The sequence below is a fragment of the Marmota flaviventris genome, chromosome 4 (assembly GCF_047511675.1).
Source record: "Marmota flaviventris isolate mMarFla1 chromosome 4, mMarFla1.hap1, whole genome shotgun sequence".
In the NCBI taxonomy this organism is placed as follows: Eukaryota; Metazoa; Chordata; class Mammalia; order Rodentia; family Sciuridae; genus Marmota; species Marmota flaviventris.
The window spans coordinates 95,454,818-95,481,766 of NC_092501.1; the positions used below are offsets into that span (position 1 = coordinate 95,454,818).

The window sequence follows — 26,949 nt, forward strand, 5'->3', positions numbered from 1 at the left end:
AGTAAATTGTAGTTATATATGTATTCCATAAATTTTTTTTCTGTAGTTTATAAGTCATTTCATGGAAAAAAAATGTGCATGCATAAAGAAAATTGAAAGGCATTTGAGTTTTGATTATAAGCTACATTTTTAAGACTTATTATGCACGGATAATCTAGTACAGTTTTATAACAAAGTTTTACTTTCCAAGCTCCTGAATTAATCAGCTTGTTTAAAATTTTTTTTCTCCTTCTGAGGTAATGCCACCTTTAGTCCAGCAGCCCATTTTGCCTGTTGTGAAGCAGTCAGTTAAAGAGCGACTGGGCCCGGTACCTTCAACTACTGTTGAACCAGCAGAAGCCCAGAGTGCTAGTTCAGACCTTCCTCAGGTAAATGGAAGGTCTTATCTATCAAATATAAATCTATTATTTATTAATAAATTATCTATTATAATATTAGATTAACTAGTAAATTAGTTTCCCTCGGTGACTTGCATTATAGTTACTATATATGTTTTACACAGAAATGTGATCTTTACAGATTAGAATCCCACCTATAAGTTTTTACCATAACATTTTCACTGTCTTTATTTTTCTATTTGGTATTTGTATCTTAAATTCTTCTCTTTATTTAACACTTGTTGATTAGAAAGATTTCTTTTTCACTTTGTGAAGGATATATTTCTGCAAAACTGCCTGAAGAGTGAAATTTAGTACACTTAATCTTATTTTTTCCATCATCTTTTTACTTAATTAGAATCCTGTTCCAGAGATAATTGTACTGAACTGAAAACTTTTGGGAAGGGAAGGCTTTTAATACCTCAGGTTAAGTACGCTTGATATACTGTTTGACATACTAAAGCAGGTCACTCAAAACTTTGCATCACTTAATCCTGACTTTGGGATGCTCTTCTCCGTATATCATTTCCTTGCCACTTCCTTAAGTGGAATTTTCTTGTTTCTGTATTCTCAGTCTATGAAACTTGGCTTTCCTTTTTCTCCATGTTTCAGGATTTGCTATATAAATAGAGTTAGGATGTGGTATCCTACTTAGCTAATAGATGACATCTTTTAGCTAAGTATGGGACACACATTTTTAAGCTTTAGAAGCAGGCATGTTTTCATTATCCAAATCTAATTTAAAATGTGCTTTCTACTTGTTAACATAGGGAACCCTATCAGTGGAAGGGGCTTCAGTAACCACCTGGTTCAGACCTCATTATTTTACATCATAATTTTTCATGATTAATATTGTATACTGTTTACTTTTGTTTTTCTACACATATTTCCCCCTCCCCCCCTTTAAATAGGCCTCAGTTTCTATGATTAGTATCTGTATACTCATAGACTCAGTATGTATTAGAACCAGAATGTTCAAGATCCCAACAGACTTATATATGTTTGGGGAAACACTGAATATGTCCATTTTAATTTTTTTAGAATGTAACTAAGTTATCTGTGAAGGACAGGTTGGGTTTTGTATCAAAGCCATCTGTTTCAGCAACTGAAAAGGTAAGAAGAATAGCATGATGTGTTTGTCTTGGCTTTGTAAATGTTTTCAGGTGGCATCTTAATTTTTAATTTTTTCATAGTTCCAAACTGCTTCTTAATAGTATCTGTATCTTTTATTCCTACCTTTTTGCTTTCCATTTGCTGAAAATGAAAAATATTAGTCTACCGTTTTTTTACTTTTTGCATCAGCATTTTAATACTTGCCTCTCTATTTCCATCTGCTCCATTGTTTTTGTTAGTTTTTTCTTTATATTTATTTTCTTTAGAGACACGATACATTTTAGTTAAACTCTGGCAGCCTTATAGTAAGAGCCATGAACTAGGAATTTTACCTGAGTTTGAACCCTGGCTCTTTACTTACTAACTGCATGATGTTGGGCAGTGCTCTTAACCTTTCTCAATCTTTTTACTCATTGGTAAAATGGTGATGGTAATATTCATCTTGCTCACCGGGTTTTCTGAGGATTAAATAAAATCATTTATTTTAAAACTGTTTTGTAAACAGGAAGGGATGAGGGATGGCATAATTGTAATTTTTAAAAGTTTATTACGAACAGCTATTGATATAGCCTTGCAATACATTAGTTCTTTTTTTTTTTTTTGAATGAGGAGTTAAATGCAGATTATGTTAAGACCATTTATGGATCTGTCTGCTGTAGATATATATTTTTTTCTGTTTAGGTGTGAGTGAATGCCTTGATCTTTATTTTATTTGAGGTATGTGAAATCTCATAATATTAGAATTGAATAGTCCTAAGTCCCCAGTAGACCAAGGCACAATGGTTGTATAGTTTGATCTAGTTGCTGAGCCAGACTAGAATTTGTGTCTCCTATTTCTAGTCCATGGCTCTTTCCATTCTGAAGATTACAAAGGAAATTCACATCGAAGGTAAATAAAAACATCCAGTAAGGTAAACAAAACATCCAGTGAGATAGCTAACCTGCTGTCATCACTTATTCTTAAGTATACTATTTCCCTCATTTACTTTGTTAAACTTAAATCTGAATATCATTCTACACATCAGACCTTCCTCTTGGGCATCTCACTGTTATTTCAGGTATAACATGCCTAAAATGAACTATTTCCCACATAAATTAACTTCTCCTACTCCCTACTTAGGTGATACTTTCATTTTCTAAACTGTGTAGTCTGAACTCCTCAAAACTCATGTAATCGTATTTGTAGTTCATTTCTTTTTCTCTTCTCTGCAGAGTCCCTGACCTCTAATGGTAGTGTCTGAGCTGGCATCTTGAAATTTCCCTTCTTTATTTACATGTGTCACCATTCTGTTGTCAAACTTAATGTTAATTCATTATAGAAACTTTGAATTTCTCAGCAAAATTACTTTACTTGATTTACAGCTCATCCATATTTCAGTTATTGTGGTTCTGTTTTGCTCTAGGGTTTCCTTTCTACACTGGGGAATACTTTTCTACTTACCTTGCCCTTTTCTGCCTCCCTGCTCCCCTGTCCCCTTTTTGGTGGTAATTTTTCTGGATTACATTTCCCCCTTTCTAACTTAAGTTCTATTTGTTCTTTAGAGATTAAAAATCTCTTCTAACATTTTCCATGAAACCACCATGTGGTGTATCTCCTCTCCATTTTTGTGTATTTTAGTCTATTCTATTAATGTTTACTTTGATTATATTTATCCTGCTTGATAATAAGTATATTAGGAATTGAAAAGAACACACTGTAAGATCTGCTATACTTGTTTATTGATGAGCAATTCTGGAGATATTTAAATGCCCAGTTGTATTCAGGATCTGTTTATATCAAGATTTAGACTCTGGAATTGAAGTTTATTTATACTAAGCTTTCACAAAATTTTAGCAGTGTGCTTTGATGTGGTTTTCTTTATTTTTTAAGGTCTTTCATTTAGCAGTAGAATAAAATTTGGGTTTGAGAGTATATATTAATATATATTATACTAATATAGTAACCACTAATTGAATTTGTAAAAAAAAAAAAAAAAAAAAAACACTAATGAGAATAGGCTATTTGTGGAAAAAATTATTAATAGCAAAAATCTTAAGGAAAACAGTTACTTAAAAGAATGTAACATATATAGTCATCTTCAGTGAATGTATTTGCAGAATAATATTTTTACGTATTCTTGGTTGTTTCTGTTCTACCCAATAGAGGGTTTTGGTTCAGAATCCTTAGAGGGCAAAGATCCAGAGAATCTTAGGAAGATGAGAAGAATGTTTCCCATCATCGAATATTATTTAAAAGGTTTTAATTTCTTTTTCCTAAATTGAAATCAGGAGAAAGTTCAAAGCTAGTATTTGTACAATATCCTCTGTCATTGTTAAAGTGAATGAATATATAAATGAAACTTTTACAACCTTCTTGTAAATGATAACCATTAATCCTTTAGTAATTGTTATTTATTCTAAGATTACATTTTTGTGAGAAGGCTGGGAGAGAGGAAACTTAAACCTAATTGATAAAGATATTGCAATTGGTATTAAGTATTATTTGAGTAGATTTGATCATTGAAGTGATGTTTGAGTGTTTCTGCTTAGTCTACAGAGACTTATGAAGAATAAAGGTTGGTGGGTGTTTATACCATCCTTGTTAGTTTTTTTTTTTTTTAAACTTAAAGTGTTCAAATTAAAGTTTTAGATATCAAATTTATGATACCAAGTTTAGTAGTATATTTTTTAGTCAAAAAATAAGTCTTGATCCCTTTGTATTGTGATACATTAACATTAGTATCAAGGAAAATTGTCTAGTATAATTGAAAGAACATTACAAGAGTTCAGCTGTTGATTTAGTAACTGGCATTATATGTGATGGTGAAAAAGTTTTATTCTGTATGCCTAACTATAAAATTCAGTTGTTTTCAAGACCCTTCGATTCATTCATTCATTCATTCATTCATTTTTTGTGCTGGGAATTGAACCCAGGTGTGCCTAACCATGGAGCCAAATCCCCATCCGTTTTTAAATGTTTTTTTTTTAGAGAAAGGGTCTTGCTGAGTTGCTAAGTGCCTTGCTAAATTGCTGAGGCTGTCTTTGAACTTGAGATCCTCCTGCCTCAGCCTCCTGAGCCTCTGGGATTACAGGTGTGCGCCACTGTGCCTGGTGAACCTTTGATTTTTAAATTTGATTATTTTTAATATAGTTTTTCTACTTTAAGTGAAAAGATTAGGGAGATTTATGTTGTTTTGTTGGGTTTTTTCCTTTCATAACTGTTACTGGCCATTTTTAATTTTAACTTTTTAGTGCATCATCCTTTTTAGGATAATTACCTGGATTATTTTTTCTTACAGGAAAATATGATTTATTTGGAAATATTTGGTGAACTTTCTGGGAAATAAGCTATTGTAGCAAAAATCAACTATTGACTATATACATTTTTTTCTTTGATATTTATTAAAGTACTTCCTTGTAAAATTGTTAAGCCTTTTGCTTCTTTTAATCCTTTTGATATATGGGATATAAAATAGTTGAACTCAAAAAGGGTGGTGATTTACCTTGGAGTTGGGAGTTGGGGAGATGTTGGTCAAAGGATATAAAATGTCAGATAGGATGAATAAGTTCAAAAGATAAGTATTTAAGAGAGATTGTAGTTAACTGTATTATATTAAAATTGCTGAGAATTAGATTTTAAGTGTTCTTATAGCAAAATATGTAAGGCAATGCAGTTAGCTCAATTGAGCCACTTTACAAGATACATATTTTTAAAAATGTACACAATGTATGTATTCAGTGTTTGTCAATTAAAAATAACTTTAAAAATATTAAAGAAGAGTATCTGAGGAAAGCATCTGGGAACATGGCATCCAGGAAGCAGAGGGAGCTCCACTCTCCAAGGACAAAATATATACTCCAAAGGACACCTCCAGTGATCCAGCCTACTTGCTTGCAGTTACCACCCAGTTAATAATTATTGGGATTAACACACTGATTGAGTTAAGGGTCTCGTAACCCAATTATTTCACTTCTATATGTCTCACACATGAGCTTTTAGGGCATACTTAATACTTTATATCTAAACCATAACAGTGTGGTTGTTTGGAAAGGCCATTGTTTATGATTTTATCTTTTGAAAATATAGATATCTTACTATCTAAACTCTAGATTCAAATAGATTCAGTTAGGGAACAGTATTTATAATCATAATTCATTATTTCTATGCCACATTTTTTACCTTTTAATACCTCTGCTATTGGGTTGCACTTTACAGGGTTTTTTTAAATTAGTGATATATGACAGTAGAAAGCACTTTACCTCATATATCTTAGAGTGCTTGAGTCTTGTGCTCATTGAAATACATTTTCAGATATCATATTTTTAGAGAAGAAAGTTACTGGATGAAACAAAGCAATTAGGACTAAGAAGATTCCTTTATTAGTAGTCTTCTGGTTCTTGTCAGATACTTTTATTCACTTTGAAGCAACACTCATATGTTAAGGACACTTTGAAAAGAAGTATTTCCTGTTCGCTGAAGTTAAAGAAATGCTAGATAAAATTTATGACATGGATTTCCTTGCTTTGAGGTTTCTCACTGGTTTTGGCATGAGGTGAACATTTGACCCTGGTAAATGAGGTTATGATATTCAATGTTTCCAATTTACTTAGAGTATAGAAATCTTTGGTCACAGCTTTTCAACTTGTTATGTATTCTTCATAAAGAAAGAAAGATATACTTGATTAGACTCTGTTTTCAGCATATTATCTTATGTTTCTCCCCTTACCAAGTTATTGTGTCTCCTTTGTATAATCAGGGAGTTTGGCATTGTTTGGTGTGGTAAGATAGCAGGGAAGGAATTTTTCTTCAAAGTTATAGAGAATGGTCATCAAAGTTAGACTACAAACTAAAGAGGTTAACTCTTGTTTTATATTCTTTTGTAACATCTGAGTATTAGTTTTAATGATTGAAGAAAATTACCGATCAGATATTGGTATATCAAACATTAAGAACTTTAATTGACAAAAATTATGCTATATAGAGTTAGGGTAATTATATTTCATTTTTATTTGAGAGGCTCATTGGACTTTCTTATACACTTAGAATAGTGATGAGTTTCTAATCTTTATGATAAAAGATTAGAAAATCGTCTCCAATTTGCTGCTACTCCTCTGATATACCCACGTGGTAATGTTTTGGTAGGTAAAAAGTAGCATGATTTTTCTCAGTGATACTCTTCCGTTTGAGTATATGGCTTAATCTTTTTTAGGTCATGAATTCCTTTAAGACTTTAAAATAAGCAATATTTTTTCCTCTGGAAAATTACAGTGTTCACACACTTGGTTTTATGTTTATTTTTTTGTAGCAGTTGTAGATCTACCTGAGGAGATCCCTAGGCTCTTTCCTTAGAACCACCCCAGGGAACTTTTAACTGTTTTGCTTTTGAAAGAAAGAAAAATGTAGCCTAAACACTCTTATTATTTTGAATTAACCCTGTTGTGGAAAAGGTTGTGCTCTTTGACCTATGTCAGTTTAGTTGGGTGCAAAAATGTTTTGAGTATTTACCATGTGCCCTGGCACTGTTGTGATAATGTCTGTATCTAGAAGATATAGCAATATACCAAGAAAGAAAATTCCTCTTCAAGGAGAAAATTTTGAGATTTGTAAAGACTTTAGATAACGATCAAATTGAACCTTTTCATTTTATAAATGAGTGCACTAAGGCCCAAAAAGGTGTCTCATCTTAGCCATGGTCGGCCTCACCATTCATGAGTTGATGAGTAAGACTTAGGTACTTCAGGGACAAAGAGGAGAAAGACATGATATTTGTTTCAAGGCCTTTACAGTATAGACTAGAAGAAAGACACATCAACATATTATCAAGTCATTTTTACTGAGTCCAATGCTAGGTAAAAGTAGCTTGTAGTATTTTTACCTGATAGCTGGAGGTATAAAATTTCATATAAAGAGAAATGATCAGGACTTTTTGAAAGTCTTGATTGTGTTATGCTGAACCTAAATTGTGTTTAAAGAGAATAAGTTTAAGCAGAGAGAATATTGCTAGCAAAGAAATGGAGAATGAATACATTTATTTCAGAGCTGCAAATTGCAAATGATTGTGTTAAATTGTTGACGAACAACATAAGGTTTTTTTCCTGTGCCATGCTTTTGTGTTATTTTTGCTTTAGTCACTATAGATAGTAGTTAATGTATTCTGCAATTAGTATTTTCTGAGCAATATGGTAATGGCAGTGATTGTTCTTGATTTGATATTTTTGTATGTTTGTCTTTGCTCTCCCCACTCCCTAGAAGTATTTGATAATTTGAAAATATTTTTATTTAGGGCTTATTCTTCATTCATACTCTTCCTTTCAGATCATCAAATGTGATTTAGTTATTAAAAGTATATAATGCATCTAGTTTAATTTTGCTAAATTTTATTAGAAATTAAAGCTGAGTTTCATAGAGGGTAGAACCTAGGAAATTATTAAAGATTTATACTTTTTTTTTAAGAAATTGAATTTGTATCGGTAGGTATTGTCTACATCTACTGGCCTAACAAAAACGGTGTATAATCCAGCTGCTTTGAAGGCTGCACAAAAAGCCTTACTTGTTTCCACCCCTGCAGTTGATAATAATGAAGCACAGAAAAAAAAACAGGTAAGTACATCTAGTATAGTGAACAAAATTTGCATATAAGAAAAGTGTCACAAAATAATATTAAAAGATGTATGTTGGCTGTGGCTGAACTTCTGTGTTCTATAGTGTAGCAGTGAATATTAAATTGTCTCTTAATAGAAGGTTCCTGATTGATCTTTTTTTTAAATATTAATTCATTTTTTTTAGTCATAGTTGGACACAATACCTTTATTCCATTCATTTATTTATATTTGGTGCTGAGGATCGAACCCAGGGCCCTGCGCATGCTAGGCGAGCACTCTACCGCTAAGCTACAATCTTTGAAATCTGCACATAGAAGTTTTACATAGCCAAATTTTGCATATAATTTTTGTTGCCAATCTTTTACAATTGTAAACACTTTTCTCCTCTTGAATTATTTTATCACATTAATAATATTCTAATGATATCTTTGATACCTGACTCTAGGAGGCACTGAAACTGCAGCAGGACGTAAGGAAAAGGAAACAAGAAATTTTAGAAAAGCACATTGAAACACAGAAGGTAAAATGCTAAAGTTAGATTTGGTAAAATGTATTTACAAATGTTATGATTTTTTGTGAATTTTATCTTAATACTATTTAACTAGTCCCGAGAAACAGATTATAATTGTTAATGATAAAAGTGAAATAGCTGTAATGATTTTGTCCCATCAATATTATTAATATTTTGTGTTGAGGATGAAGAATAGACATTGAAAGATGGGTGTGGGTTAAACAGAACTATGGTTATCAACATGAAGTTAAAACAGTATAGTATTCATTCATCTGTGTTACTGCACAGTAGGTTGATCAAAAGTTAATGAAATGAAAGCTTTATTTCAGTGTTTTTGTACCTCTTTTTACTGGCTTGGGATCTCTTAGTCCTGTGTTGTGTTGTGCAGTAGCGACATCTAGCAATTGAGTGTAATCTAAGTGTAGAATACACACCAAATTTCAAAGATGGAGAAGAAAAAAATTTGATGATGTCTTTAAATTTTTACCGAAATTTACCATTTTGGTTGTATTAGATTAATGTTATTGAATTCATTTTGCTCATTTTTGGGGGCAGTTTTTCTCTGATTTGTAACATTTATTTAGTGTCAGTTCTTGATTATGTGTAGGTTGCTATAGGACATCTGAAAATATAGAAACCACATTTTAATTAGAAGTGTATGTCTTTACTAATTTAAGTTTGGGTATACCTTATAAAGAGAAATCACAGTGCTTTACATTAAAAACTAAATCCATCTTAACTCATAGAACTTGCAATACTATGTGGTTTCTTTCACCCCATGTTATTTTGCTTATCTTCTTATTTCCTTTCCATGTTAAGGATATCATTCTCAGGGTAACTGATTATTGTTCCCTGTGGCAAAGAAAAGTAATTGTACATTGTACCTAGTTTTTCATTGTATGAAAGGGGCCATAAAATACATTTTCTGCCCACCCCCCAGCTCACTGACTATATTTAGAGTGAGAATATTTGAAGAAGCATAATAACAAATGAATGAGAAAATGAAATTTATACTATTTCAAGTTGAAAACTTTTCCGGGATTTGAATTAAATTTTTTTTTGGTTGTATACTTTGAACATGTTTTAAGAGAGCCAAACAGTAATAAATTTCTTTACAAGGTAAACCAGTTGTAAGACTTGAATGGAGATACAGTTAGCATCACCAAATCATTCTTTAGATACTTGCTAGTTGTTAGCTTAGTCATGAATACTAAATTAAGAATAGTAGTATTTATTTTTATATTTACTTTGCTGTATTTGTTTACAAATAGTAGTAGGGGCAAATATTCTAAGATTTTTCTGTTTAAAAATTTGGCAGATGTTGATTTCAAAGTTAGAGAAAAATAAAGCAATGAAGTCTGAAGATAAAGCAGAAATAATGAAGACTTTAGAGGTTTTGACAAAAAATATTACCAAGTTGAAAGATGAGGTGAAAGCTACTTCTCCTGGACGTTGTCTTCCAAAAAGTATAAAAACCAAGACTCAGGTATTTAATTTGTATGCACTATTCATATTACTGTTTATTAAAAAACATTAAACATATCAAGATTCTGTTTTATTTTTAGGTACTGTCCGTTGTTCAGAATCTATCTGATCATTATGTGTAACATTCTCTCCCACCCCACCAATAATAAGTAAATAAATACAAATAAGTAAAATCAACTGATCTTTTGAATCCTTTGGCATTTTAGTTGAAAAGTCAGTAATTAGAAAATAATTATGGAAAAGTTAGCTTGAGGACAAAATAATATATTTACTTGATTGATTGACTAAGGAGTTTGAGTTTTATATTATAAGTAGTTGGTGATATAAAAGGTTAATGACAGAGAAGTAACATTCTATCAGTACCATACAGAATGGATTGATTGGAAAGGGGAAAATTCAGTGAGCAAGATTTGATTAAAGTATTTATATTTGGTATGTGTGTAGTATATATATGTCTACAATCATCATACTGGTATTTCTAATCCAACACCACATGCTTCCCTTTTTCATTTTCTGTATTTTATCCCCTATTTCTATAGTGATGACTTGGTTTTATTTTTATAATTTATTGTTCATTGACAATTCTGAATCTGTAAGACATTCAGAACAGTTCCAAAATTGTTACAACAATAATACTTCCAACAACTAACTTAATTAATATAAAATTTTGAATATGTTTGCTTTCTTTGCAAAATCTATGTATTCTACTCAGGGTAGCATTAGAAGTATGGTCTAGTTTACTTTTCTTCCTTGTATATATTGTGTTGTGAATTTGACAGGTATATTTCTGATTTTATTTAGTTTGGATCCCCTCTCCCTGGCCCTATTCTTGTTGATTTAGTATTATTTTTTAACAAGTAAACGAGTGACATTGTTCAGAAGCCAAACTGCATAGAAAGGTACACATAGAAGACCCATTCCTAGCAGTATCATTCATTTATGGTTTATTCTTCTAACACATAAAATACACACACACCCCTACCCCTACATGTATGTGTTTGTATCTAAAACACCCAAACGTGTGTGTATGTGTATTCTTACCTACATAAATGCATACTATATATTGTTTATTAGCACCTTGACTTTTTTTTTTTGTTTTTTTTTTCACAGTTACTTTCTGAAAATACTACATATCAATCCATAGAAATCTCACTCTGGCTGTAGTACAGAAAGTTAATTGTAGGGAAATGTGTAGAATTAGCAACAAGTGAGGAAACGCTTGCAGTATTTTTAACCAGAGGTGGTCCATGGCTTGGACTGGAGTATTAGTAATAGAGATAGGAAAGAAATGTATGGATTAAATGGAAAATATGTAGAAGTTCATTTTTTTTTTTTTTTTTAAGTTTAGTATACGTGCAGGATATTAGTTATTATTAACTAAAATATTTATTTTTTTTAGATGCAGAAAGAATTACTTGACACAGAATTGGATTTATATAAGAAGATGCAAGCTGGGGAAGAAGTCACTGAACTTAGGAGAAAGTATACAGAATTACAGCTGGAAGTATGTTTTATCACAGCTACACAGTGTACTTAAAATAAGCAGATGTAGTTGTAGTGGTTAACTGAAAATAATATGTCCATCTGGTCAACAATTATTGACTGCCATATGTGTTGGTATATTAAAATGGAGAGGAAAGAGGACAACAGGTTTTTTCAAAACTATTATAGAAAAATGTTATTTAATGAGGTGAGGCATTGGTTCTACCTATATGCTCAGATTTCTTCATTTCTAGTGAATTTTATTTCTTTTTGGCCTTTCTTTTTCCCTAGGACTAAGAACTATTAAAGGCTTTTCAGACATTCTTGTGGAGATATTCTTTTATATATAGGCATATTAACTTGCTCTAAAGGTCCTACTTCTAGTGGTAGAACTGTACTGAAAAACATGCTTGCTTAAGTTTTGCCTATAGATGGTGCTGTGGATGTTTTAAAAGAGAAAATAAACCACTTTCTTGTAATAAAGTTACATAGGGTTATTTTTTGGAGTGGGGGCTACTGGGGATTAAACCCAGGGCCTTGCACATGCTGGGCAAGCACTCTACCACTGAGCTACATCCTCAGCCCAATTATATGGTTTGTTTTGAAAAACCCCTAGCAAAATTGATCGCAATTATATGACATAATAAGTTTTAATATTTTCCCCAGAAATGTTTAAAAACTAGAATTACATTCTAATGTATGGAAAGAGTCATTAATATATTATTTACAGGTTTATTTTCATCATTTGACAGTTTAAATTTTTCTTGTTTTAGATTATTTTGATTAATCTGAGTATAATGCTGTTTTCAGTTTCTTGGCAATGTCGTCACTTTTGTTTTGTTTTTGTATTTGTTTCAGTGTAGTAGAAATCTATTGAGTTACTACTGTATAGGTATTAAAGACTTAACAGCAGCTACCAGAGTTGTCTTAAAGGCGTATTTTGTCAAGAGTTAGAGGAAACTATAGGATTGTTTTAAACATGCAGACATTTGCATTCTCTAAGGACTTGATCATGTCCTACCCAGGATAATTTTAAATAAGTTTTATGTTAAAAATATTATATGTTATAGAAATTGTGTTGTCCCCGTTCATGCTAGTGTTGGTGGCATGAATGTATTAACCTGACTATATGTTTCTTAGAGGCTTTTAATTTGTGAATCTTGAAATACAATTAAAAATTCATGTTTACTCAAATTTATATTTCAAGGAGCATCTTGAGATGTATTCCTTGGAGCATGCTTTAGGATATTGCTGTAACATCTATCACCTCGCATACTTTTTTTAGGAAAATAAAACATTTAAAATCTGTTCTTAGAAGTATATAATACATTATCATCAATTATAGTCACTATGCTGTGCAAGATACTCAAAACAACTTCTTCCTGTCTAACTGAAACTTTGTACCCTTTGATCAACATCTCCCCATTCTCCATGCCAGTACAGGCTTTGGTTAACCATGGTTCTGCTTTTATGAGTTTGGGGGGTTTTTTTAGATGCTATATATGAATGAAATTATACTATATTTGTCTTTCTATGCATGACTTATATCATTTAACATTATTATTTGGATTTTAGATGATTGTTTTGGCTAATGTAAAGATTAACTGCCTTGAGATGAAGAAACTAAAATATTTACACTAATAGAGGTTTGACAGTTGTGCCTGCTTGTCATTTCCATTTGGATGTCTAATATCCTCATCAGTAAATTCAGAATTGTGCTTCTCTTGCTCCTAAACCCCATTTATACAGTTACCCAAATTAGAAGTATAGGAGTCTTTATTGATTCCTCCCTTTCCTTCAATGTCCATATCCATTTAATTATCCATTTTAACTTCCATATTTAAATGTTTATTCTTTTCTGTCTTCCTTGCTGATACTACTATAGTGACATACTGATTTCCCAGCTCATTCTTTCTTCTACTGTATTCCTAAAAATCTAGCTATAATTTCATTTTTAATGCTGAATTGATTACATTACTCTATTTTACTGCTTAAATTCTTAATAGATTTTTATGGTCTGAGATAAAAATAAAACTCCTTAACCTGATCCCTAATTCAGCTGATCCTGATCCCTGGATGCAACTGCACTGAATTTTATCTGTTTGGAAAACAGTGTTCCTTTCAGCTTTGGTGCCTTTTCTTATATTGAAACTCTTGTGTCGCACTTGCATTTTTTTCTTTGATTCATTGAACAAATATTAAGTACAATCTGCCAGCTACTGTTGAAGGTGCTGAGGATAAAGCAGGGAATTAAAAATCACCTTCAAGAAACTTCATCATAGGTGGTTGCTCACTGCAGATCTTTAAAGTTCTGTTCAAATATTTAAAGTATTTCATCACTTTTTAAAGTCACTTTTCATTAATATAACTAGATAACTTAGTTGTTTGATGTCTCTTTATCCCTCTTAAGTTTTGAACTTGTTGAGGATAAGGACTTGCATAGTACAAGTGGTTGGTAAATATTTCTGGAATGAAGAAATAATACACTACTCATACAGAGTGTTATGGTAGAATATTAATTAGTATAATACCTTGGCCCTATAATGATGTTAGTAATAAGTGATCAAAATTATGATTTTGAGATAACTATACCTATCTGATCCGTTAGTAATTAACCCATTGAGTCAACAGGTTAAGAAATAGAATGTTATATTGAAAATGTATTTATTGTGTATGTGGATATTATGTGTCTGTGTATTAACCTGACTTTTGAAGTAATCTTCAACACTGTATGCCATTTAAGAAATCTCAAATTGCTGATCTTTTTGTACCATATCGTGACAGTTTAGCAAGAATTAAGAAAAAGGCACATTTAGTAATTTCAGAACCTTTAATATTATTTTGTTATCTAAATTCACTTACTACCCTAAAAGTTTCAGTTTAAAACTCTAATTTAATTATGTGATCCTTTTATAGGACATTATTTGAATATAATGTCAAGTTACATAAAAGTTTGGCTCATCTGCCAGAGTATAACACTTGGCTTATGTTAAGACAGGTTGAGTGTTTCTAATCTGAAACCCCAAATGCTCCAAAAAGGAAAGTTTTGGATTTGTGTTAGTCTATGCAAATATTTCAAAATTTGATAAACTCTTGAAATCTGAAACGTTTTCGATCCCAGACATTTTAGATAAAACATATTCAATGTGTTCCGACTGCATTGTTTAACCTGAGCATCTAACTTCTTGTAGGCTGCGAAACGAGGGATTCTTTCATCTGGTCGGGGTAGAGGAATTCATTCAAGAGGTCGAGGTGCCACTCATGGCCGAGGCAGGGGTCGAGGTCGTGGACGTGGTGTGCCTGGTCATGCTGTGGTGGATCATCGTCCTAGAGCATTGGAGATTTCAGCATTTACAGAGAGTGATAGAGAAGATCTTCTTCCTCATTTTGCGGTACTATTTTACTACCCAAGAGAACAGTTACTGATAATCATCATTGTAGATGATCGATAAAATTAAATAAAAAATTATGAAAATGACATGACTAATTTAAACTAGTTGATCTGAACAAGCATTTGAATAAATCCATAATACATTTGTTAATTATTTATAAAATGGGAACTATAGTATTTTTAAATTATCTTGAAGGAATGTTAAAATTCTTACATTAGGAGGACTTCAGGTGTTATGAAATGAATGATTTAAACTTTGTTGTTTCAGACAAAGACATCCTGTAGTTTGTTTTGTTTGTTTGTTTATTCTTCATGTTCTGCCGCACCAGGTCTTGTAATTTAGTTTTGATATTTACTTACAAGGAAAATTTAACATGTTACATGGGCCATAGCAAATTTTTTTCTGAATAGAATTTTCTTTATTAATATTGTATTCTTGATCAAAGAATTGAAGCAGGCAAAATTTTGATATGATCTTAAATTTCCTTAGTTACTTAAAAGAGTTTTATACAATGGTAATAGATAAATTAAAAGAAAGGAAAAGGAGATTCTAGTCCCTGCTAATCCTTTATTTAACTTAAAACTTTCTGGAATTCATTAGTCTCATGTGTAGAATGGAGATTTTACCCACCTTTGTGCTGCTTAATCTTAAATGTTGTGATTCTTAGTGGTATCCCAATAATTATTTACTAAACATCAGTTTTACTAAGCATTATAGGGTAACCAGTGCTTATCCTCAAGGATTTCATATGTATTGATTTAATATAAACCACTTAAAGTGTGAATATAATATAGATTCAGGCAATTTATTAAACACTGTAAGTACTTTAGTAACTTAGCGAAGTAAGTATCTTTGTCACTGGCATATGATGGAAAATAATGTAACATTAAAAGTTAATCAAGGGGTTGGGGTTGTGGCTCAGTGGTAGAACACTTGACTAGCACAACAAGGCACTGGGTTCGATCCTGAGCACCACATAAAGATAAATTTTAAAAAATATTGAAAAAAAATAATTAATCAGGTAGTAGAACTGAAGCTTAGATATTGAAGGATAGGTCAACTTGCATATAGTTATACTATGATTTTTTTTAAACCTTTTGAAAATTTAGATTTAAGTATTGATAGTCATGTTCCTGCCTTGAAGCAACTAACATATTTTGTCAGGACATAAAAGAAATGGTGTATGTTTAAGAAATAACTGGGATGATTAATATTTAAGGATGAGGAGTCTGGAAAGTCCTGTGCTTGATGGAGTCAAAGGGATAAGGAAAGGAATCAGAGAACTAGAAAAGAATTTGGAGATAATATAACCCAATTTTTCCTGGCTATGTATATCACTTTCATACCTTCCACAAGGGAAATGAGATCCAGATAACTTAAGTGTCTTGCATATAGTTATATAGCTAATTAGGAAACTAGCAATGAATATGCTAAAATAATCCAAACAAACAACTTCAGTTTATTATTATGATTGTGTTTTGCTGAGACTAAGATGATTTTGCTTTGAGAAATATTCAAAATCCCTAAATGGAAATTTTTTCATATCCTTGGAGACTTGAATTCTACTCAAAAGTTAGTGATATTTCACATTACAAATTACCAATCTTACATAGAAATACAGGTCTAAAGTTGAACTTTTCCATTATAACTTGTGTAACTGAAACACATGAGATATATCAGAAGAAAAGAAAGCCAACATTAATCAAAGGACCATTGGCTATTGCACATTTTGATTTTGACTAACAGACTACTTTCTTTAATTTATCTGCTGAGACCAGTAATAATGGAGATAAAAATCATTGCTAAAACTTAGAGCATTTATTTTATAGCATGTATTATTCCGTATGCTTTAAAAAACAGTTCATTATATTAGGAGTTATTTGAATCACCCTTTGTTCTGCTCATTTTTGAGATGAAGAAGATGAAACATGAAGAGATGAAGTAACTTGTTCAGGTTTACACAGTAACTAGCAGAACTGGTTTCTGAGTAGCTCTACTGTCCATTCTCTTATGCTCTACAGAATTTGTGTGTGTGTATGTGTGCACGCGCACACACACGCACGCACACGTGTATGATTAATGAAATTTATAATTATAGTTTTAGTTAGGGGTGAGAACTTAATATATAAGGGACATAAATTTTATATGATAAAAGTTACTCCTATATATGGTAAAAAAAAATTCCACAAACCCAAAATAGGCAGAATATAGTGTGCTTAACTTTTAAATGTCTTGTAAGAGGGTGTGGGATAACAGAATGTATAGTAAGTGAAAACATGATTAGTTGGGGTGTTAAACTTTCTAATCAAAAGACCAGGGTTCGCATCTTAGTATTTGACTTAATTACTTTCAGAAGATTGCTTAAATTCTCTGAATCTTTTTTACCCCCATTTATTGGGATTGATACAAAAAATTCATAGTATTTTGATTATCCAGTATGCTGTTTTAAGAACAAATATAGCATGTTCTGGGCTTGGAGTAGTAAATGTAAGAGGAAGGTCAGTTCGGGAACTCAGACTTTGACCATTGGTACTTCATTTAAAGAATAATATCCCTCAAGTCTGTTCACAAATTCTGGAAAGTATGGAATTGGAAGTGAGATTGGAAGATAGGGCTACCCTTTATCTTATAATACCAAGTACTAAAATAAATTATTCACCATTCTTTTCTATTAACCAGTATGGATTGTTATGTATTCTGGGTGATATATATGTTTTTAATGTCATTGGGATTGTGGATGCTCCAGAATATTTATTTGGTGAAAATACTTTTTTCTTTTTAATTTAAAGCAATATGGTGAAATTGAAGATTGTCAGATTGATGATTCTTCACTTCATGCAGTAATTACATTCAAGACAAGAGCAGAAGCAGAAGCAGTAAGTATTAAAAGTAATTTATCAAAAATTTAGATTTAAATGGTTAATAATTTTTAAGGTTTAATATAATGAATGTTTAAATTTAATGAATAAATATGTTTGACAATAGGTAGAATATTTGAAGTGGAACTCATGCTATAAGAAATGTCCTAAAGCAGTTAGGCAAGTCTGCATGTAGCGTTATACAATTAGAAGATATATACATACACGAACATGCATACATACATGTAGAGAGAGTGAAAGAGTGTGTAATAGTCACCAAGTTGAATGTTAAGTTATATTTTTTAGACACATGAAATCTTTTAAAATATTTTTTAAGGATACAGATCCTACCCTACTTTCCATTATTATTCTTTCTTAACTCTCCCAGAACAAAGTCTGCTTTGACAGAATGAGTTGTAAGGGTTAAGATAGAAGCCCAGAGAATATAATCCTGATGTCTTCCCTTTTTTTTTTAAATTTCATTTTTAGTTATAGATGGACACAATACCTTTATTTGTCGAACCCAGTGCCTTGTGTGTGCTAGGCAAGTGCTCTATCACTGAACCACAAGCCCAGTCCATGTCTTCCCTTCATACTTATCTCTCATCTGTTGCTTCCTAGTTTCCAGCAGGCTGAATTCTAAAGTGCCTCTAGCTTAGCATATCCCCAAATAGACTAGTACTTCTTTTTGCTCAAGATATGATATGTAGCTCTAGTTTTTAGAGTACTCTTAGTATAGTTGTTAATGTTGAGTGGTCTTTTCAGAGACTGACCAGAAGTTATCTTCACCTGTGGGAGATTCATAATAGCCTTTTTAGCCCTGTATATTCTTTATGTGGAAGACAATGTAACTATTTTGTCTTTGGCATTACTGAAAACACAAGATAGTTTTCCAGACAGTTAACTGGAAGATGCCTTTTAAAAGTTTTAGGTTGATGGTGATCTAAATAATCAGTTTGAAAAACCTTCTAACTTGTTTTATTCTGTTTGTATCCCCTGTCAGCACAATGGAGCATCATTGAGGGTTAACCTGGTAGGAGTTACTCTCTGGGCATTATAGCAAGTGTTAAGATTGTGAGTCTGCTAAGTCTTAGAAACGTATTTACTGGAACCCTAGAATAATCTAGTTTCTGGTGGGGTGTGTAGGGGTGGTTAAGTTAGGGTATTATTTCATAGAATAGGAATCCCTGATCCTTGAGTTTTTATCCTTTAAAATCTAGGGAACTCTCAGGTAGGTTTTGTTTTTGGGTTTGTGGTATTGCGGATTGACCTGTCTGTCATCTATGCTAAGCACGCACTCTACCACTAAGTTATACCTAACACTTAAAAATCTAGTTTTGAGTCTTATATCATGTAAAGACCTTTTGTCCAAGTAAAAAGTCATTTATTTATAATTGTGAGAGTTTAAAATTTTCTTTCAAATTTGTTTTGTTGAAAAATGTAGAACTTTAATCAAGTTTTCTCTGAAAGATATTGGTCTGTACAAGCCATGTAATAAGCTTCCCTTTCAAAGTCAGTTTTGGTGATAATTTTAAGTCCATTGATAGGTTGTTTGAGTAACATTTCTTTATGTTTTTCTTAATTTCTAGGAAATAGCGATATTATAAAACAATGATAATTATTATTGGACAAGAGGTTAAAAATGATATTACCAAGTTTGTAGATTTAGTAAGAACCTGTATAAAAATACCACAATGAATCCTGATAGTCAAAATAATAATAATGATGATGATGATGATGATGATGATAAAGGGAGATCAGTAAAGTAGAACAAATAATAATAATTTAAAAGGGAGATCAGTAAAGGAGAAAGTAGATCAGAGAAAGGGAAGGGGGTAAAGAAAGGGAAGGTATTATGGAATGAAACATGAAAAAGTTGTTATGTATGTGTGTGTGTATGAATATGACATAATGAGTCCTATTATTATGTATAATTAGAATGCACAAATAAAAAAATATATACGTACTAATCACTGAATATTTGCATGGATAAGAAAAAAACTAAAAACCTTTTAAAATAATTTCTGGAAGTTTTGCTGTTGGTAAGCCCTATTGACATACTCCTTTCTTGGATATCGCCTTTTCTACCTTAGATGTTTATTTTTTATTTATTTATTTTTTTAAATTTAATTTAATTTTTTTTTTTATTAGCTACACATGACATTACAATGATCTTGGCAATTCATACATTTGAATCATTGGGGTATTTTTATATATTTTTATTTTCCAAACTGAATAACAATTTAAAAGCCAAGAATTAATATATAAGAAAGACTTAAGGACTAAATTATATGAAATTTTAATAAGTAACAGAATAAGTAAGTTTTAGTTACATATGTCTAGAGAGTGTTACCTGTTCAGTGTAAATACCATTTTAGTTGGATTTTTTTAATAGGCTGGAAGAAATAACTCCCACTGCTATGATAAATATTTGGTATTAAGTTATAAAAGTTGTGAAACCATAAACATTTCTTAAGCTAAAAAGTTTCTTACAAATTCATAACACTCTTTGAAAAGAATAAAAAGGTTGAAGCTGATCATATACAAGCAAAATACAGATGAGAAAAGTAATTTTGAAATTTCTTGATATTAGGGAACAAAAGTGGTTAGGAATTTGAAAATTAGTGCTTTTGAGGTAGGGAGTGCCAATTTTTTTTTTTTTTTTTTGACAGGGAAGAATGCTTAAAAAATTAAAAAAGATTGTTATGTACTATTGCTATCATATATGTAAGAAATTCTAATACCAAAAATATAAGCAGATGTAAATTCAATATGAAAGATAGGCCTTTCCAAGAAAAGAAAATTGTCAGCTTTTGCTAGTGTTTATTTCTAACTGATATTCTTTTCTTATTTTCTGGACCATTGTTGTTGATGAGCAAATGAATTTTTCTTTGTTTTTCAATAAGCCAATAGGTACATAATAGTTCTAGATGAAAGTACAGGTATAATATAATTGAGTCATTCAGGCATACCTGAAGAGAAAAATTTTCCCCAGGAAAAAAATTGAAGTATTTTAAAGAATATAAGCAGAATACTTTAAATTTTAAGTTTAGGTAGTTATTACGCTTCGATTCTGGTTAGTAAGAAAGTGATTACTATTATTTTTTATTTTACTTTCTACTTATCACTGTGCCAGTGTATTCAAGATGAGTAAGTACCCAAATAGAATTTAGAAAAAAGTAGACTCATCACATGACTGATTAGATAGAATGTTATTTTTCATACTCTCAATTTTACCAGTATGTTTTTTAGGATACTAGGTTCTTGTTTTCAAAATGAGATGGTGAAGGGATGGTTAAGTTACTGTCTTAGAAGAATCAGTCCCAAAGATGAAGCCCATGATCCCAAACTTAGAAGTATAGTTTTTCATATCAAAAAGAAAGAACCTTGTTCTACGCACACATTTTGACACCCATCCCTCAACTTGCAATAGTTGTGAGATTTTACTGATTCAAAACCTGTAAGTTAGGATCTGATATATAGTAAAGTCTCTATTAGCCATTATTGTATTATTGTGCTTTTTTTTTTTTTTTTTAATATGAGGAGTGATTGGCAAATCAGTGGAACAGGATAAAGGCAAGATGGAGTAAATGTTATCAAAACTCTTATTCTGTAGAACTTCTAAAATTAGAAGTACAGAATTGGGTTTGTAGAGAATACAGTATCAATAGTCAGAAGTTGATGAAATTCATTAAGTAAATGGTAAATTTATAGCCAGAACAATGTTAGTAGATAAGAAATGAAATTATGTAGAGTATTTTTCATGTGTGCTTTTATTGTCTTAACAATTATTAATGGTATATGAAGGGCACTGTGCTTGCAGAATTAATTAACATTAGGTTTGAAGCTTGGGAGAAAGTGGCTATGTGCCTTGAGTTCCAGAGTTGAAGGAATGGAATTCATCGTGGTCATTTAAAGTAACTCCTGCCCCTACGCACCTATACCTTAGAACAATTTTTGCCAGTTTCCATAGAACTCTGCTTTGGCACAGTCTCCCATAATAAAGAATTTTCTTGTCAGATAAACTTGAGAAAGGCTCATTTTGTATAATCCATATGGAACCACAATCTAAAGGACTTGAGAATTGAGAAGGTAAACAAACTTGTCTAATTTTGCATAATCTACCTTTTTTAAAAATTTCATTCAAAAAATTGTTTTCCAGAAACTTTTTCCATGTAAGACTTGGAACTCATAACTACTTTTCATAGTTATTTCTTTCTCCTTTGTCAGATTTTCAGCCTTTTTTCTTTCTGTTGTGTGTATGCTTGCTTTCCTTTCTACATTGCAATAAGCCTCAAATGAATGTGTGTATGCATAAATAGTCAAAGGACTGGAGGCAAGCCTATGAATAAAATGCTTTAGCTTGAAGACACTTCTTTTAGTAGGTCATAGTATAGAAATTAGAATTGTAAAATGAGTTCCCACAGGCTCATCATTGAGCTTCAGCAATTATCCACTACTAGCCAATCTTAATCTCATTCACTACAACAACATTTCCCTTCCTATATTGGAGCTATGTCATTTCATCTGTTCATATTTCAATGTGTACGTCTCAATAATAGAACTGTAAAAAAAAATAGAACAATATAATGCTTAAATATGTTATTTCTTAAATATCAAATATCCAATGAGAGCTTAACTTTCCTTGATATTTTAATAATAATTTTTAAGCATTTCATGGTTATTGATCCATTGTTCTCAGTTATTAATGTTCAAATTGTCCCATTTTTGCCCAATAAACTGTATAAATTGGTTCTTGAATCTTTTTGACAGGATTCTAGTGGTTTAAATAGTGTCCTTGTTTTCTAATTTTAAAAAGGTATTCTTGGCTCACTTTATACTTTTTCTCTTCAGGCATGGAATTTATTATTTTTCTAAGGAACTTTTCTTTTTTTAATTAAACAAAGAAACCACAGTCTGAGTACTAGGGATGCTAATAGTCACTAATCCTTTTCAGTGATCAAAACTGGGAATAAAAAAAATATACATATTATACATACATGTGTGTACATACATATATGCATACATTAACTTTTAATGCTCTTGCCATAGTGTGTATATTACATAATGATTTTACCACTTGCCAAAGACAAAACAAAACAGAAAATCATGGTTATGTAGTTTTGTCTTCATTCTTGATACAGCGAGGTATCAAACAGTTTTATCTTGTAAAATGGGAACTCATTCAGTTTGTTTTGTGTTTTGTTTTGAATAAAGACAGTGTCTCACTTTGTTGTATAGGCTGGCCTCAAATATTGGATTGTCCTGCTTCTTCCTCTTGAGAACCTGCGACTACAGGGTTATGATACCATGCCCAGTTTTCATTTCAGTTTTGATTAACTTTCCTCCTATGATTGAAGTTGAGCTGTTTTCACATGCTTAAATGCTATTTATTTCTATTTCTGTTAACTTAATGCCATTTGCCTATTATTTTTCTGAATGGTCTACTGATTTCTCATAATTGATTTTTGTGTATTCTTTATGTGTTTGTCCCTCTCTTATCAAAGCAAACCTATCAATGTCTTCCTTCCCTAGTAGATGCCTGAGACTTCAGACAGTGCCAAACCTTATTTATACTGTACCCCACCCCCCAAACATGAGATAGCTACTGTAGGAGATTTACAATAGTAATTAGAAATAATACACTGTAATATAAGTTATGTAAATGTGATTTTTCTTGGAGCAAGTAGTATATATAGTGTGGATGCTTTGTGGATAATTCACTTTCCATGTAGAATTGAGATTTCATCATGGTACTCTGAATGGCAATGAATTGTTTATTATCAGGAATTTTCCATTAATATTTTTGGATCAAGTTTGACTGAAACTTTGGAAAGTAAAACCACCGTAAGGTGGGACTGTGTTAGGAAATCAGTTCATAAATTACAGCTTAGAGAGCAAATTCTAAGAGAGCAAATTCAGGGCCAGACACATTCTAGGCGAATGTACTACCACTGAGCTATACCACCATCCCATAAGTTAGATTTTTCTATGTATATATATATATATGGGAGGGGAGAGACAGTGTGTAGTGCATATTATTTGTAAAATTTTCTACCATTAATGCATCTTTTTATTGCTGTTTTGTATGTGGGAAGATTGGTCATCTCTCATGTGGGAAGATTGGTCATCTATATAAATACCATCTTAATAATATCTTTTGATATTTTTGTTTTTTCAGATAGTTTTATCTTGATCCCTACAGTTAATCCTTTTTATTATTTGTTGTTAGTACCTTCAGAAAAATGTTAAAAGCATTAGTAGCAGTAATATTTCATCATGAAATGAATGAAAATGCTTTGTTATTTTTAGTACTATGTGTGATGCTGGATTTTTTTTTTTTTTTTTTTAGAGAGAATTTTTTAATATTTATTTTTTAGTTTTCGGCAGACACAACATCTTTATTTGTATGTGGTGGTGAGGATTGAACCCAGTGCCGCGTGCATGCCAGGCGAGCGCGCTACCACTTGAGCCACATCCCCAGCCAATGATGCTGGATTTTTATCTTAAGATAGAATATAAACTTTGCATGTTTTATTAAAAGCTGTAGAGGTTTTTGATCAGAAATGGATTTTTACCATGCCTTTTTTATTTATTAAGCTATGAAGGTCCCCCTCCCTTCCATTTGTATTGCTCCCGAACATTGAACTAACCATTTCTGGTATAAATCTCATTTTTATATTTCTTTGCTAAATCATTAAAATCTGCTCTTCTCTCTTCCTTTCTCCTCCTCCTTCTACCTCTTTCCCCCCTTTTCTTAGGGAGTTATTAAGGATTGTACTCAGGGGACCTCAGCCACTGAGCCACATCCCAGCCCTGTTTTGTATTTTATTTAGAAACAGGGTCTCACTGAGTTGCTTAGCACTTCACTTTTGCTGAGTCTGGCTTTAAACTAGTGATCTTCCTTCCTCATACTCTAGGATTACAGGTGTGTGCCACCGCGCCTGGCTCTTGCTCTTCCCTTTTTAAATCAAGTTTTAAAAGTAAGATTGGATTGCAAATTTTAGGAGAAGCATTATTTTTGTCAGGAATCTGTATTACTGGTCTTTATAAAAGTAATTGGAAAGTTTCCATCTTTTTTTGTGCTCTGAGATTTAGGTAGATGTTTCTTAAAAGTTTATTAGAATTCATCTGTGAAACTTAGGACCTAGAAAATTTTATAGCATATCTTTTTTAAAAGTCTGTAGAAATGATTGCTTTAGGGGGCTGGGGATATAGCTCAGTTGGTAGAGTGCTTGCCTCACATACACAAGGCCCTGGGTTCAATCCCCAGCACCACCAAAAAGAAAAGAAATATTGCTTCAGATTTTTAAAAAATCTTTTCTGACTTTAGCTTGGTACTTTGGTAGTTTATTTCAAAGAAATGTCATCTTTATATAGATTGACTGTATTTGCATTGGGATGAGGAAATGTAATTTTATCTTAAATCAGAAGTTATTTGCACTGTGTAACTTTTAAAAAATTCTAATTCTGTAACATTGTTATGAGGCCATGAACTAAAAAACTTGCAGCTGGATTTTAATAGGCACAAAATCTTTTAAATTTATCATAAATTTATATGTGCAGATTTAAAATTTATACCTGGGGACTTTAATATTACACAACTCTGTTCACAAGTCACAGAACATGTAATTGTTTCTACATTTCACATTATGTTGTACTTTTGAGATTGTACTATAAATCTTGTGACTATGAGTTATTTCAATATGTTGCTAACATTGATTTATGTTCATTCATGTTACTTTAATTTGAATGTCCTGTTTCCAAACCAGTCACTTAATGTAGCAAGTACTTAGTCTTGACTATTTCCTTAGTTCAAATTTTATAATATTCAGTTCTAAAAGCTTTGTAGGAAATACTGCTCTTTCCAGTAGAACAGTTCAGGGTTTTCACTTCATTTATTGAGATGTTTATATTTATATCAGTTATACATCAAACATTTTTATGGTAGTCATGATTATTTAATGTAATTTGATGATAATATACATGCAAACTTTTTCTTGTATTTGTTAAAGGCTTCTAGTTAGTAGTTACTATACATGTCATTTTTAAATTAACAATTGAAATGCAATAAAATTCACTTAGCCTATTAATTTTAATTAGACATTGATTCAGAAACTACAGCCAAGAATTTGAAATTGAAGTGCCTTGGGATTGTTGTTTTATATAGTAGCTATTATTGTATTGTAAATATATTTCTTCTGGTCAAATATTGGTCAGTAGTAAAATAGCTTTACTCAGTTATGAAAAATTATTGTTGTATTCTTTTGTAAAGTTTATTGAATCACAAGTCTGGTGATTTTTAGAAATAAATAACCATAAAAAATAAATTGCAAATTATAATAATAAATAGTAAAACCAAAAAAGCAAATGAGTAGATAGTCGTCTACAGTTGAATTTGGCTATTTTAATTTAAATATTAGGCACTACAAAATTTATTTTTTTCAGAAATTATTAATGTTCTATATACCAATGTTCTTAATTTTTTAGGCTGCAGTTCATGGAGCTCGTTTTAAAGGGCAGGATCTAAAACTGGCATGGAATAAACCCATAACTAATATTTCAGCTGTGGAAACAGAAGATGTTGAACCTGATGAAGAGGAAGTATGTTTTTCTTTTCCACTTGTTTTTGCCCTTTATTGTTCGTAGTATATATATAAAGTGTGATTTTTTTTTTTTTTTTTAAATGGCCGTGATCTCATCATAAAGCTTTTGTTCTTGAGCCATATTCCAGACAGGGGATATCAGAATAATGCAGATGACTTTAAATTTTCTGGATTCATGACAAGGATTATTGATTACTAATCCAAAGAGAGAATATATGAAAGTCATATTTTAAATTTATGTGTATGTGTGCACACATATATTTAAATATCTATGTGTGCACACACACATACACTTAGTTTTCATTTACTCTTAGAAGACAATAATTATTCATTAGTTTTTATCCACAGGAAATTTGTAATATTTTAAGTTTTAGGATATCTATTCTATTCAATTGCTGTATTAACGTTTCAGCTTTCTTGTAATTCATATCGTTTTAGTTCATTAGTGAATGCCTACTATATGCTAGATTCTGTGATAGGCACAAGAATGAATAAGACACGGTCCCTATCAAGGAGCTTATAATCTGGAAAGGAGGGTGGTGG

General features: G+C 31.4%; 1 protein-coding gene across 12 annotated transcripts in view; it reads left to right on the forward strand.

Moving 5' to 3' along the window:
* Rbm26 (RNA binding motif protein 26) overlaps nt 1-26,949 on the forward strand; it is a 78,874-nt gene that overhangs the window by 41,292 nt on the left and 10,633 nt on the right. For 9 of the 12 annotated variants that reach the window (XM_071611394.1, XM_071611396.1, XM_071611395.1 and 6 more), the window contains exons 13-21: nt 237-368; nt 1,419-1,490; nt 7,945-8,070; nt 8,518-8,592; nt 9,902-10,069; nt 11,468-11,572; nt 14,742-14,942; nt 17,732-17,818; nt 26,291-26,404. In XM_071611394.1, coding sequence (XP_071467495.1) covers nt 237-368; nt 1,419-1,490; nt 7,945-8,070; nt 8,518-8,592; nt 9,902-10,069; nt 11,468-11,572; nt 14,742-14,942; nt 17,732-17,818; nt 26,291-26,404 — 1,080 coding nt within the window. The remainder of the gene's footprint in view (nt 1-236; nt 369-1,418; nt 1,491-7,944; nt 8,071-8,517; nt 8,593-9,901; nt 10,070-11,467; nt 11,573-14,741; nt 14,943-17,731; nt 17,819-26,290; nt 26,405-26,949) is intronic. The other 3 variants (XM_071611402.1, XM_027941544.2, XM_071611403.1) reach the window with 1 other exon arrangement.